This window comes from Myxocyprinus asiaticus, chromosome 18 (assembly GCF_019703515.2).
Source record: "Myxocyprinus asiaticus isolate MX2 ecotype Aquarium Trade chromosome 18, UBuf_Myxa_2, whole genome shotgun sequence".
In the NCBI taxonomy this organism is placed as follows: domain Eukaryota; kingdom Metazoa; phylum Chordata; class Actinopteri; order Cypriniformes; family Catostomidae; genus Myxocyprinus; species Myxocyprinus asiaticus.
In genome coordinates this window covers 14,312,291-14,327,838 of record NC_059361.1, presented here as the reverse complement: position 1 = coordinate 14,327,838, position 15,548 = coordinate 14,312,291, and the positions used below count along the sequence as shown (strand labels likewise).

The 15,548-nt window shown below is 38.4% G+C and overlaps 1 protein-coding gene across 1 annotated transcript in view; it reads right to left on the bottom strand.

The window, feature by feature from the left end:
• The window catches only part of LOC127455692 (MOB kinase activator 2-like), a 64,224-nt gene extending 51,181 nt beyond the window's left edge, over positions 1-13,043 (bottom strand). Inside the window, exon 1 of the mRNA XM_051723753.1 lies at positions 12,551-13,043. Within this exon, the coding sequence (XP_051579713.1) occupies positions 12,551-12,567 (17 nt within the window). The 5' untranslated portion in view covers positions 12,568-13,043. The remainder of the gene's footprint in view (positions 1-12,550) is intronic.
• Between the last annotated feature and the right edge of the window lie 2,505 nt (positions 13,044-15,548).

Genomic DNA, 15,548 nt, shown 5'->3' with positions numbered 1-15,548 from the left:
TTTTGTTTTGTATCTTTAGGTTCGGTGTTAAAAATGCCAGTGTGAATGCTAATCGAACCAGGACTAAATGTATTATTTTCATTTTTGGTCCGGACCAAGAGAACCGAACTACTGTAGATTCTGCACTCAAAATGTAGCTGCAGTCCTATAGATTCAGCCCAAAACTCTTCGAGGCATTCAGAGGTGAATTTAGCAAGGTCTCAAAATGGCTGTTCCTCAGCTCTCTCTCACATACACGGGCACACACATACACATATACACACACACTCACCCCTGCTCACCCTTGATCTATGGGGTATAGGGGAAGCCTGATATAACACACAATAATCCAATTAAAGCCCATTCCTACTCCAAATAAGGAAAAGTCAAGCTTCAATTGAAACGTCTCTCTCACACGCAGAAACACACTTACTTTGCATTTTCCTCAATGCATTCAATTATGCAAACCTGACGTTTAAATGAAGAGTTCACATAAAAATAAAAATGTCATCACTCACCCTCTGGTCATTATTTTATTTTCCTTCTCCTGTGAAACACAAAAGAAGGCTTTTCACACTTAACTCCTAAAACAATGTAATCCTGGGTTATTTTGTTTCAGATTACACACTGTTCATACTGTACTTTTTTCCCCCATACAACAGAATTCTGGATGATGATTTAAACAGCCGGGCTCCAAAAAGGACAATAAAGCACCATAACAGTAGCACATTTGATTCGAGCGCAATATTCAAAGTATTCTGAAGCCTGCTGGAGCTCATAAATATAAGTTGTGCTTCTGTTCAATTGGAAAATGACACTTTTAAAAGTGTTAAGAAAGTTTGTCTCAACACATTTAAAAACACAAATGCCAATGAGATCCAGGAGCTATGGAAGAATTAGTCATTTTGGTCTGTTTCTCTCACAAAGCTGTTGTATGACTGTTCTGTCAAGCCCCATAAAAGAAAAAACAATACAATAGAACAAATACAACAGAACACCATTGACTGAAACTGAAGCTCAGATTCTGCCTAAGATCTCCTTTTGTGTTTCACAAATTAAAGAAAATAACACAGGGTTGGAATGACATGGGGGTGAGTACATTCCGACAAAATGTTCATTTTTGGGTGAACTATTCCTTTAAGTGTCCAAAGTCTAGTTAAGAAAATCTACACAAAGAAAATTAACTCATGGTGATCCAATATGCAAGAAATTCAACAAGGTCACCCTAAAGCACAAGAACAAGAGAAAGTGAGAGAAACAAATGGAGGAAAAAAAATATATATAAAGACAAAACTGTTACCCCTTGCATGTGCTGTGTTTGAAGATACAGTACAATGTGGGTCATCACAAACAGTGAACAACACGTGAGAGGAAGAAGGCGTGAACAGTGTAGAACAGCAATAAGACAAACACCACCTGAATATAAGACAAGAGATTTTAAGCTGTTGTGTGTACAGGACATTTCAAGTAAATGTCAATCCCAAACACTGACTGTGTGAACTTAGACTCTGATCTGTCTTGTGACATACAGGTTTGACAGGCACAGATTCAAGCCTGATCTCATGAATTTTTTATTTTATTTTTTAGCAAAATGATATTGTGGTGAAACGTCCACTGAATGGTGCTAAAAGCTTTGTAGGGTTAATGCTCTATCAAGTTTTAAATGAACAAATATTATCTTTCTCTCCTAAACCTTAACCTAACCGGTAATGCTACACACTCTCACAGCAAAATTGTAAGGATTCGTACAACTTTTCTAAATTTGGCTAATTCGTATGATATCATACGACTGCACTTGTATGAATTTGTACGACCTTCACAACAGCCATTGACGTCGCTGGACATAATTTTCATCTAATACGTGACAAATTACTTGCTTCTTTCAAACATAACAGCTTCTTGTCATGTTTACACACTACTGTTCAGTTAGGTTTAGATAAGGGGTTTGGATAATGGCATAATGTTAATAAGCATGTCCTTGACACCTCGCCTGCGGAACTAACACTTACTTCCACGTTACACATCCGGGCATTTGCAAGTGATGAAATCGTACAAATTCATACAAATGAAATCATACAAAATAGCCAACTCGTAAAATATGTACGAATTATCATGAGATCGGGTTGGATAATGCTATAAAGCACAAATGTGAGATGAAAAATGCAATTGCTGAAGAATCCACATCATTTTAGCACAAACCATGTTTATCCTCGTTGCAAGTAAAACCATATTTAACATACTCAGAGTGGTATATATTTTTTTTTCTTTGGATAAAGGCACATCACAAAACCTGTCCATATTGACATCTGGATAAATGCATCTAGCTTCCACGAAGTGACAGGAACAACAAGCTCGGACAGTGCAGAATAGGACTTTGAGAGCAATAAAAAGAGAAACGAAGAAGAAAAAAATAGATTATTATACATCATCTCATCTTTTCCTTCACTAGCATCTCCTACATTCTTTTTTAAAACTCTCTCTGTCTCTGTTCAAGTGGCTAGGTGCTATAAAAAGCGCTGAAGCCTACTGGGAGGCCTGAACACTGTGTTCATCTCCTCTTCCATGCCCTGGCAGAGGGGACACATGTTCCCATCACCGGCCGCAGGCTGCAACCGTGTCGTCACAGAAATGACGTTGGACATAGGAACGAGGTATGCAGGAACAGGAGGGATGGAGGAGGGAAGTCTGAGTCACTAGCCTGGGTGCCACCAGCTCACATGAGAGAGATGAGACAGCACAGAGAGTCTGTGAGGCGCATTTATTCACCCAGCGTGGCTCCATAATAAACAATTACAACACACTGAAATTCCAGGCTCTGCATTGCACATTAATGTATGTTAATACTCCTGTCCTTAAAGGAATAGTACACCCAAAAATTAAAATCTCATTATTTACTCACCTTGTGGAACATAAAAAGAGAAGTTTAACATGAACAAAATCAAACTTGTGGCGTTGTAGATTCATTGTGCCAGGTTTGAGATTAATAACACCAAAGGCATTGGCTTGTGCGTATCGTGAGTGGCCGCAACACTCCCAAGTTTGAATATGCGGAAGTGTGAATGAGATTAAAGAGGTTTGGTGAAGGACAAGTGAAATCTTTTTCAGTGATTAATAACTTAAATTTCTGTCTGTTCCTCACACAAAGCTATTGTATGGCTTCAGATAGAAATATAGGGTGCAAGTCATGGACAACTAGTTCTACTACATTTATGAAGCTTTTTACTCCTTTTTGGAGCTTGACAGCCCCTGGTCACTATGCTTTCTCTATTAAAAAGAACAGCAGGACCATATAGCGTAACACTTGTGTTTTATGGAAGAAAGAAACTCATACAGTTTGGGTGAACTCTTCCTTTAACCGGTCTGAGAACTCTTTCAAACCCCTTTTATTGGGGGGGAGATTACAACAAAACTATCTATGATACAAAAACATGCTCACAGCCAGTGAGGAAAACAGACACTAGCCACACCTGACAGAGCTTGTTTGCCTTCACCACAACCTCAGATAACCAGAGGCTGTCTCTGCTGCTTAAGAGTCCATGTTCACTTCTTAGTTGGAGTTTTAATTTGTGGTACATTAAAAGGAAGAGCCGGCTTTGCATTCAAAATTTGCACTTTGTTTTCTGAATGTAGGTTTCAGGCAGTGTTGAGAGAAAAGGCAGCAAAAAATATAAGTAATAGCCTAAAATGTTCTACAATAGAAAGAGGAAGTGTCAAAAATGTTATGTTATTTTCTTGTATGTGCTGCTGTCGACATTTGAAGGCCTATATTGAAAACATTCAGGAGGTTATACTTCAGGAGAGAGTGTACTTTCACTTCCGATTTGTTCGGTAGACACAAGCCATAAACATTTTACAAGGCTATTACTTAAGTTATGAAATGAGTATTGATGCAAGCTACTTCCTGGTTTATCAGTTAGACCATAAAAACACTGCTCTAGCCGGTCTAACTTACAGGGCACCCCTTAATCTAGTTCAACCATATAATTGGTATGTATTAGAAAAGACCAACTCAATCAGCTCAGTCCAATCTTGTCAATTCAGTGAAATATGTTATTAAACACAGAATGCTCAATTACGAGTTCAGAGAAACTGCTTTATATGCTAATCTAGAACCAGTCTCTAGTGCCAATGAAAGGGTCACTTTGAACAGTTCCAGAATTGATGCATTCTACCTGGGTAAGCAACAGTAGAAAAAAAAAAGAAAAAAAAAAAAAGAGGTTCCTCAAGCCAACAATAGTGACCTTTCTCTAGTGTTTACCCAGAGCAACCACACTCTGCTGAGACATACCATTTTAAACCCCAACTTGGTCATAGACCAGTAGCACATGAAACTGCACAGCATTTCTGATAACTCATGGAAGATAGAAATGCTATTAATGTATGATAAATATGCTATATTTATGCCATTGCAGGGCCAGGGGACCCGATCTGCACATACATGTTCAGATTAGCTGTCAACCAATTTTTCAATGGCTAATGTTAATACCGATATCAAGAGAAATAAGTGGCTGATGACCGATACAATTAAACGGTTAAAGGATGTTCTTAGGGCCAACATAAAGCAGAAAAAATAAGGTGCCAACACCAATATAATCAAAGACACCAATTTTCAATAAACAGCTAAATTTATTATTAATAATTATCAGAATAAACAAGTCTTTCACCAAGCAATATAGTTCATTATATTAAAGGGATAGTTCACCCAAAAACAAAAATTCTCTCATCAATTAAAACCCTCATGCTAGATGTGTATGACTTTCTTTCTTCTGTAGAACACAAAGATTTTTAGAAGAATATCTCAGCTCTATAGGTCCATACATTCTAAAAATCTCCACCTTTGACCAGCCCTGATCTGCAGGTGGCGATATGCACGAAGAATGCGAATTGCCAAAAAACAAAAGAAGAATGTGAAAGTGTAGATTTACGGTAAAAAGGACTTCAATATTTATATTTTTCTCACCCACACCCATCATATCACCACCACATATTTAACCACTGGAGTTATATGGATTACATTTATGCTGATTTACGCTGACCGATGTGATTTTTTGGAGATTCAAAGTTCTGGTCACCATTCACTTGCACTGTATGGACTTACAGAGCTAGTATATTCTTCTAAAAATCTTCATTTGTGTTCTGCAGAAGAAAGTAAGTCATACACATCTGGGACGGCATGAGGATGAGTAAATGAGAGAATTTAAATTTTTGGGTGAACTATCCTTTTAATGCTGTGTTCACATCCTGTCGGAATTACTGTAATTACGAAATGCCAATTCAGAGATTGTACCCTGAGATGTTCATGTCCTCAGACTGGGAAATTATTAGTTTCTTTGACAATGCTCATAATGCCAAAAATCCTTGTTTGGTTTTGTTGCTGATGACAGCAAAATATTGAACCACTACATTAGTTCACCTCTATACCTATGTTCTTGCAAAATTTTTAAGAATAAAGAATGTGCTTCAGGTAACACTGGCTATAATAAAATGGCATATGAAACAGAAATATGTTTAACTACCTTTAACTCGAGGCCACTGCATTATTGGTTCTTTGTAACATGACGTCCCGACTGTCAAGTCAGAGCTTTCATAGAATTCTAAGTTTACAACTTGTAATTATGAGTTCTACGAAGACGTGAGTGGTTTTTACAAGTTGGAATTTCGTAATTATGGTAATACTGGCATGATATGAACACACCATAACTGTAGGCGGTTTACAATTGCTATGCAATGTACGTACCAACCTGGCGCATTAATATAACCTAGAATGTTTGGTCACAGGTGTGCATTTAATTTTACAACGGCTTTGTTGTACAGGGTTCATCCAATAAAAATTGGGAACTATCCATTTTATTAAATATGTTGACAATCCAATTATATCAAATGAGATATAGGCCTACACAAAACTGCTGAATTTAAATGAACACTTATTTTGCACATTTAAATGCCTTATCCATTAACAAGGCTGTTGATGGATTTTTGACACTAGGCGGAATGACCATTTCTGGTTAGTTGGCCTAGCGGGCAAAGTTATTGGTCAATGCAGATGGCTTGGATGATATATTAATCTATCACAGATAAACCCTGTGCTTAAGAACTAAACACTGAGAAAGCAACTGATATATCAAACTTGGACAACAAAGCATACTCACAGGCTGCAAGCAGGTTTGTGTAAACCCAAGCTGTCAACAGAGCACCTCAGGCCCTGTATACCAGGCCCACACAGACACTAGATGTCTGTCACATTCGGCTCACTGCTCCAGACTTCTCTTTTGCCTTCTTTGGCCAGCACGTGGGTGCTGCACAACTCTTCATTTTGCCTGCTAGTGGAGGAAACTGTCAACTAATACCCATCACACTAAGACCGACTTGCATCAGAGCAGAACAAACAATGGATCGGATCCACATGAAGACACACATATTTGGCAAGGGTATTCCTTTGGTCTTTCTCTATTTCAACCAACACTACATCTATGTGCTCAATTATTCAGCTCTAAGAGAGGTGGGACAGGAGACAAGCTCTCCCATAGGCATTCAGCTGGGTGCTGTACTGAGAAAAATATGCTTCCACACTGAAGAAAATAAAGCCTACTTTATTTTAGGGTCAACTGGAGGCATATCTTTTTACCTAGTGTGAGTATGCCTATTTGATCCTGCAGTGAAAGGCACTGCTGACCTTATCTGAGGAATGCCAAACAAACACAGCCTGGCCGATCTTTTGCTTCATTTCTTTCAATTGTATTAGAGCATTCGGTTCAGTTCTTGAGACTTCCATACAATTTAGGCTAGTATGCCAAAAGCAGTATTTTAATTGAGTAGGGTGTCTGAATCCTCAGTATGAAAAGAAAAGATAAAATAAAATAGGCGAGAAACACACGAATGACCTACTACATCCAGTGAGATTCTTAAGCACATGTCTGGACACTTTATTGTCTATCCCATAATTCCACAGTAGCAAAGGAGACATCATATTCAAAACACTAAACTAATATATGAGTAATACTGAAGTGAGTCAGATGGCTGTTTTCAACTGTAACTGCTATATAGCCTATACCAATAAACTTGTTCCTTGTGCTTTAGTGGTGCTAGTTTATCAAAACAAGAGTAAATAATTTTCGCAGTTGTTGTGAATACGTCATAAATTCAGGTCATGTGAATGCCCAACTTTCTGGATGAAGTATGTCAGGGAATGTATTCATACAACTCACCTGCATATCTAAAGAACATAGGCTACTTTATTATGGCGAAAAGTAAGTTGTTCATCAAATGCAGCATCCTCCAACAGTGTGCAAATTCATACGCAGCTTTAGTTTTGCCCGAGAGAGGAAGTGAGATGACTTTTAGGCCTGTGTGCTTTGTTATAAGGGTGCAAGTCTTGTTTCAGGTGAAAAAGATCTTGGGTTTATATTCTGGACGAGTCCCCAATTTTTGTCTCATGTAACATAAATCATTAGTTCTCAACTGGTGGGTCACAGTTCTGTTCTAATAGGGTCACTGAAAGCAGGGGAAAAACAATGCTAAATGCAAATACTGTATGAAAATGCAACTAACATATAATTGTGCATAGTTAGAATGGCAAAAATAACTTTTAAAAGGGAGAAAACGTTTCCCATATCTGTTGTTTCTGACATCAAAAACTGTGCCTCCAATCATACACAAACAAATTTTGTCAATTGGTTACAGCTAAATATGCAGTTGAAGTCAGAAGTTTACATACACTTAGGTTGAAGTCATTAAAACTCATTTTTTAACTACTCCACAGATTTCATATTAGCAAACTACTGTTTGGCAAGTAGGACATCTACTTTGTGCATGACACAAGTAATTTTTTCAACAATTGTTTACAGACAGATTGTTTCACTTTTAATTGACTATATCAAAATTCCAGTGGGTCAGAAGTTTGCATACACCAAGTTAACTGTGACTTTAAGCAGCTTGGAAAATTCCAGACAATTATGTCAAGCCTTTAGGCAATTAGCTTCTGATAGGCTAATTGGAGTCAATTGAAAGTGTACCTGTGGAGGTATTTTAAGGCCTACCTTCAAACTCAGTGCCTCTTTGCTTGACATAATGAGAAAAAAATAAATAAATAAAAATCAGCCAAGACCTCAGAAAAAAAAACAAAATGTGGACCTCCACATCTGGTTCATCCTTGGGAGCAATTTCGAAATGCCTGAAGGTACCACATTCATCTGAACAAACAATAGCATGCAAGTATAAACACCATGGGACCACGCAGCCATCACACCGCTCAGGAAGGAGACGCATTCAGTCTCCTAGAGATGAACGTAGTTTGGTGCAAAAAGTGCAAATCAATCCCAGAACAACAGCAAGGACCTTGTGAAGATGCTGGTGGAAACAGGTAGACAAGTATCTATATCCACAGTAAAACGAGTCCTATATCGACATAACCTGAAAGGCTGCTCAGCAAGGAAGAAGCCACTGCTCCAAAACCGCCATAAAAAAGCCAGACTACAGTTTGCAAGTGCACATAGGGACAATGATCTTACTTTCTGGAAAAATGTCCTCTGGTCTGATCTGATGAAACAAATATGTATTTGTTTGGTCATAAGGACCATCGTTATGTTTGGAGGAAAAAGGGTGAGGCTTGCAAGCCGAAGAACACCATCCCAACCGTGAAGCTTGGGGGTGGCAGTATCATGTTGTGGGGGTGCTTTGCTGCAAGAGGGACTGGTGCACTTCACAAAATAGATGGTATCATGAGGAAGGAAAATTATGTGGACATATTGAAGCAACATATCAAGACATCAGACAGGAAGTTAAAGCTTGGTTGCAAATGGGTCTTCCAAATGGACAATGACCCCAAGCATACCTCCAAAGGTGTGGCAAAATGGCTTAAGGACAACAAAGTCAAGGTATTGACTACTCAATCCAATAGAAAATTTGTGGACGGAATTGAAAAAGCATGTGCGAGCAAGGAGGCCTACAAACCTGACTCAGTTACACCAGTTTTGTCTGAAGGAATGGGCCAAAATTCCAGCAACTTATTGTGAGAAGCATGTGGAAGGCAAGTTAAACAATTTAAAGGCAATGATACCAAATACTAACAAAGTGTATGTAAACTTCTGACCCATTGGGAATGTGATGAAAGAAATAAAAGCTGAAAGAAATAATTCTCTCTACTATTATTCTGACATTTCACATTCTTAAAATAGTGATCCTAACTCACCTAAGACAGGGAAAGTTTTCTACAATTAAATGTCAGGAATTGTGAAAAACTGAGTTTAAATGTAAACATATTTTTTTACTTTTGTATGATAAACAGTTTTTGTACTGTGTTGGGCCCTCCCTCAATGTCCAATCTAAATTTCAAAGACATAAATGATAAGACTGTAAAACAGCCGTCTCACTTTTAATTTCTTTATAATCACCACACTTCAAAATGTGATGTCTTTGGTGCAGCTTTCAGTCAAACACTAGGATTGCATTTAGTTTGCTATCCATCCTACACACATTCTTGCTGTGGAGTGCTGAACTGTCCAAACCTGTGCTTGCCTGAGCCACACCCTTACATCAAAGACACTTACAACTGATAGACTGTCAGTATTCTGCGCCAGGAGCAGGAGATCTGAAATAGGCAATATGCAATTCCTCTCCTCCTCAGGCACAAAGAGGGAGACATATTTGGGCATGCAAACTTTCTAAACTCATATGCAATGTTCTGGAATATGCCTCCATGATAACAGAGAAAACACAAACTTTGGAGTTATTTCTGTATTACAGCAGTGGAAACTATGGAGGGTTTCAGGCAGGCAGCATGTTTTGAGAAAGCACATTTAGCATACCACCATGGCTGTCATGATTATGAAATTTGGCTAACAAATAAATTGTCAAACAAATAATTGCAATTATGACGATTAATTGCCTGTTTTAGGGCTTTTACGATTAATTGTCATACATAAGGTCCTTCATACACCTTAAAAAGTCATTTATTTATATTTAACTTAGCATTATATATTAAAATAGGTATACATGATTTCCTTTAAGGCTCTAAAAATGTATGAAAATAATATTTTAAATATAAAATATACTTTCCAAATACTTAAAATATTGTCTCTCTTTTTGGTCAACTTTAGTCTTGGTCCATTTTACAATTACACTGTTGTTTTTGGAACACAGCCAACCTGATATAATTTAATTTAATAAAATATATTATGCAATAGTAAAATAAAAATAATGTCCTAAGTTCTTAACTTTCCTATGTTATTTTAAGACTCTCTGATTAAACCCAGAAGCTATTATTTCGCATGAAGGAAGACTTTTAGGATTCTGTGTTTCTTTATTCTACCATCTCCACAAAAATGGAGTAAGCAGGCATATTTTCCTCTGCATCACTGCGTGTCATTAACACGGCTGGTACAAACCTGCAATGACCAAAAACATTTGCCATTGTTAAATTAAATTAACACACGATTGTTAAATTAAAGTGAAACCAGAGCGCATTGCGTTCAATACCAGAATCCTTGTTTATGTTTTCACCGGAGTTTGGCGTGAACCTCGTCAGATGGTATAAACAAGCCCATGAAACAGGATCATTAATGCTTTGCGCTGTACATTTGCTGGCTGACTGCCATAAACACGGAATTCAAAAGGGTGTTAGGTAGAGATATTCACATTTGGACGCATCTCTCATCAGCCATCTGGGGACAGACACAGTGAGCAAAATAACAAAAGACATGTAACAGACATTATCATTCACCCCTCAAATTATGATGCGGGCAGACACAGGAATGTAAACCTGGGTCATACTGTCATCAGGTTGCATTCCAGACAGACTCTAAAGTACGTGGATTTAGTACAATGCACTCAGTGCCACGAAACATCGAGCGCTTGAGAAGATTTTGAAATATAAATCACCTCAGCCTATTGGTAACAACCACAAAGCCCAAGAACACTTCAGTGCAATGTGCAAAAACCAACCATCAGTCCTAAATAAACATTTTAAAAAGTTCATTGAACTCAAAATTGCTATTTTACTGCTTTTAGTCCATGTATGTCAGCTCTGAGGCCTTCTATATGCTAGTGTACTCTTAAAAGTTGACCAAATTCACTTCAGCCAAAAATATACATTTAAAATGTATGGTGTTCGTCTTCCAGGAAACAAGACAAAAATATTGATATTGACTCATCTTGCACTCAGGGGCATATACAAATTTCTATCCAATCAAAAGGCTTTCTAGAATGGTATTATCCTTCCACCTACCACTTACCACAGACTAGCAACAGAAAGTAGCATATCAAGGTTGAAGGCTGTGATGTAAACTAATGCCTACTGACTATAAAAAATAAATTAAAAAAAAAACGTCCTGTTTCCATAGGAAATACATCAACACAAGAAAGAAAACTGCACACGTCAAGCCATTTCATGGAATCGTTAAACAGTATCTGATTAACAACCAGATCCAAGTACAAGATGAAGAGCTCCAGTTTTACTTGTCAAAGTAGCTTATTTACATATAGCCTAAGATAAGTTTATAGGTATGAATTAGTTTGAACCACAAAGTCAAATCATGAACTATTTGAAAACTTGCACAAGGGATTGCTGACAGCTCTCATTACTTTGGACCTTAAAGCATTACTGAACCATATAATTACTTAATAGAATAACAATGTTACAATGGGTTAATCAATCATATTTGGCCCATCTGATGCAAATGCCATGCAAGTGTAAATGCAAGCTCTTTTTTGTGTTGTAATGTCAGCACAGGCCATGGCCATTTTGGCCCCCTTATGAAGTCTCTCTGCAGGTGAAGGGTAGGATTTTAGCAGAAAGGGTTTAAAGGTCAAAGACTGGCAAAATCATTCATGCCACATTCTCATACTATCAGGCAATGGCTGATTCTTGTTGTATTTAGATAGTGCCGTTTTCAAAAAGACATGTCATTTAGAACAACAGATCAGGGATGTGCCTGCCATAATATTCGCATCCACTGTAACACCGATGATGATGATGGTGGTGGTGATGATGATTGCACGCGCGTCATGTGGCAGCTTGAAGCACGCGATCTGTTGAAACATGCTTATACTGTGACATCTTTGCGTCATAGTACTGTAAATGTTACATAGGTTGAACCGTTTTTTTTTTTTTTTTTTTTTAACGAGACGCGGGTAGAGCTGCCTCCGTCTGGTAAACGGACATCTGCACTTGGACAGCTCAATTTCTCTATTAATAACTCAGACCAGTTGTTCCACCACACATTTTGGATTTCTCCCTAATCAAACACACCTGATTCAACACATCAGCTCGTTAGTGGAGACTCCAAGACCTGAACTGGGTGTGTCAGTAAAGGGAGATATGCTAAATGTGCAGTGTTGGGGGGCCTCCAGAAACAGGGTTGGGAACCACTGACTCAGACCATTCAATTTGTAGCTACAATTGTGCAAATTTGACTCAATGCGTCAAGTTTTAGTCCAACAAACATTGTCATAGAGGTTTAGCGTCAGGAAGAGCAAAATGAACAGAATGTAGATCCGTCACCAAATACATTTAGTGCAAATTTAGACAGCCGATTAGCGCAAGTAATTGTAATAGTTAACCATCGTGTTTACTCACCCCATTAACCACTCCATTATGATTGAAAGGGATAAATCCAACCAGAGCTACCGTCCCCCCTCTATTTATCCGGGTAGCCCAAGATAACAGTCTTTATTTGGGCTGAGAGGTGTTTTTAATCTCCGACACTTGTCTTTTTGCGAATGAAAGTGTGTTAATAACAAGCGCGTGAAAGGTGACGGCGGGGCCGATGGATGAGCTCCAGCACTCCGGTCGAGGACCGCATTGACTTTGACGTTTGGCGAAGGGTGGCAGAAGGATACTTTCTGTCTTGAATGGTCGTCTAAAGCTGCGGTAATCTCTCTACTGCTGGCCCGGAGTATGGCGGCTCTCCGGTCACAAAACCATCCTGCTTGAGCGGAGAGGCTCTTGAATGGGCTCCCGCCAGAGCGTTTTCGGGGCACAGGGCTCTTGCCGAGGTTGTAGGGCAACTGGAGTGGCTGTTTTCAGGCTCTACCATATACAGGAAATCCGGAAGTAAACACAGGTTCGATGCCGACCCCCTCTCTCCCGGGATGTGGTCGGTTCAGGGGGGCATGTCGGGATTTGTAGTTCTTATGGCAGCTGTGCGTGCAGACGTAACGTAGATGTGCGTGCTGCGTAGACGGACTGACTGTTACAAAATACACGCATGTACGAATACAAACAGAAATTCTTTAACAAATTGCCTACATTTTTCAGAATTCCTGTTAGAATTCCAATATTTAATATATATTCTGAATGGGACTGATATATATATTTATTCCTGACCTATGACTTTATTAGCACTTTGATGGTACAAAAGTCTTGTTTAGGCAGTAAAAAAGTAATCCATTGCCACTCCAGTCGATCAATGAATGATATCCTGACCTATGACTTTTTTAAACCTATGATATTATATTAGTATATTTAAAGTATATATTTTTTTCTTGTTTTCTTTTCTTTATATATTTGTCTTTTATTGTTCCTCTATTTCTTTATAAAATAAGAACTTAATTTAAATTAAAAATAAATTATAATAATTGGTTTGTGGGAAATTACTTTGTATAATTCCTTTAGGGCTTTTATTACTTCCTCAGCACTATCCATCCATTCATCTTCTATAGCCACTTGTCCTCAAGGGTAGTGCTGGAGCCTATACCAGCTGTCTCGGGTGGAAACACCCTGGGCAGGTGGCCAATCTATCACAGGGCAACCCCTCAGCACTAATATTGTTTTAATTTTTGTATTTTCTTTAAATCTGTTTCTTTTTTTTTTTTTTTGCTTACATTTTCTTAATTTCTAAGGCATCATGGCATTGTTTTCTTTCTTTCTTGATATTTTATTTATCTATTTTAATATATTATAAATCCATCAATCCATCTTTTATAGCCTCTTGTCCTATGCAGGGTTGCGGGTAGTGCTGGAGCCTATCCCAGCTGTACTGGGCCAAAGGCAGGGAAATACCCTCTCACACCTACGGGCAATTTAGGGTCTCCAATTAACATGTGTATTACTGTCTTTCCTCAGCAGAACACAAATTAAGATTTTTAGAAGAAGATAGAGCTCTGTCAGGTCCTTATAATTGAAATACATGGGTGCCAGCACTTTGATGGTCCAAAAGTAATATTTAGGCAGCAATAAAGCAATCCATGCAACTCCAGTCGATCAAAAAACCGAGAGCGCATGTTACACCACTCCTTGTCTCTCTTCACTAGCTGCCGGTTGATGCACGTATCAAGTTCAAGGCTCTGATGCTGGCATACAGAACAGTCACTGGGTCTACTCCAGCATACCTAAAATCATTTCTGCAGAGCTACGCACCCACTAGAAGCCTGCGGTCAGCTAAGGAACGTCACCTTGTTGTACCAACACAAAGAGGCACCAAAAAACCTTCCCGGACTTTCAGCTTCATCATACCACATTGGTGGAATGACCTTCCCGACGCCATCCGTGAAGCTGACTCACTTTCTGTCTTCAAAAAATGTCTAACAACAAATTTTTTCCATGAGCACTTAACCAGTCACTAAAAAAAAAAAAAATTCCTTGTTGCACTTTATTCTGTTTTGAATGCTATTCTGATGCTAGTGAAACTTTGTAATATGGCACTTTTCATACCACTGTCTCCTTAAGATGATTCGCTTATGTTTTCCTCTTTTGTAAGTCGCTTTGGATAAAAGCATCTGCAAAATGAATAAATGTAAATGTAAATGTAAATAAATGTCTTCTGAAGCAAATCCATACGTTTGTGTAAAAAATAATTAAAACATTATTAACTTTTAAAAAGCGCTTCCTTGCAGCAGCTGACGCATTACGTTGCTGTCGCGTGACATACATTCTGAGAATTTGAGAATTCGGAGCGGCGCTTATTGGGAGGCCAAGATGGCATCGTGAGCGGTGGTGGTTCTCTTAGCTGAGGAACAAAGTTGAGTGTTTCTCACAAATGACAAAATATTTATATAAAGTTGCAAATTAACATTCACAAAACTGTTAATGTTTTGCAAATCTTGACCTAGTATTGAATTTGGTGTGTTGCAAACAGTATAACTACAAACTCTAGTCACCATCAGTTTGTTTGCTACTGTTCATAGCAAATGTCGGAGGATGCTAATCTCGGCGCAGAGATGGAAACTGAGACTGTAAAAGAGAAAAGAAACATCAATGATACACACTCGTATGCCTGCAAAGCGAAAGTAATTGGTAATTGTGAATCTTGCCCCAACACACCTAGTAAAAATCAACCTTCCAAAAGGCAAAAAAGCGCTGCCGCCTATGTTAAAGAAAGTGAACCTTCTCTGAGCGATGTGCAGGAAAACTTCATCCGAATCCTTTCTGAGAAGATTAATGAGAGATCTGATCAGATTGAAAGAATGGTAAGAGAGAATTCCTCCAACATAGAAGCTTTGGGTCAATCTCTTTCTTCAATTCACAAGGAAGTAATGGATCTGCAGAAAGAAAACAAAGCCTTGAAACATGCCAATGCACATCTGGAAAAAAAAAAGTCAGTGAAATGGACATGAAAATTCATGACTAGGAGCAC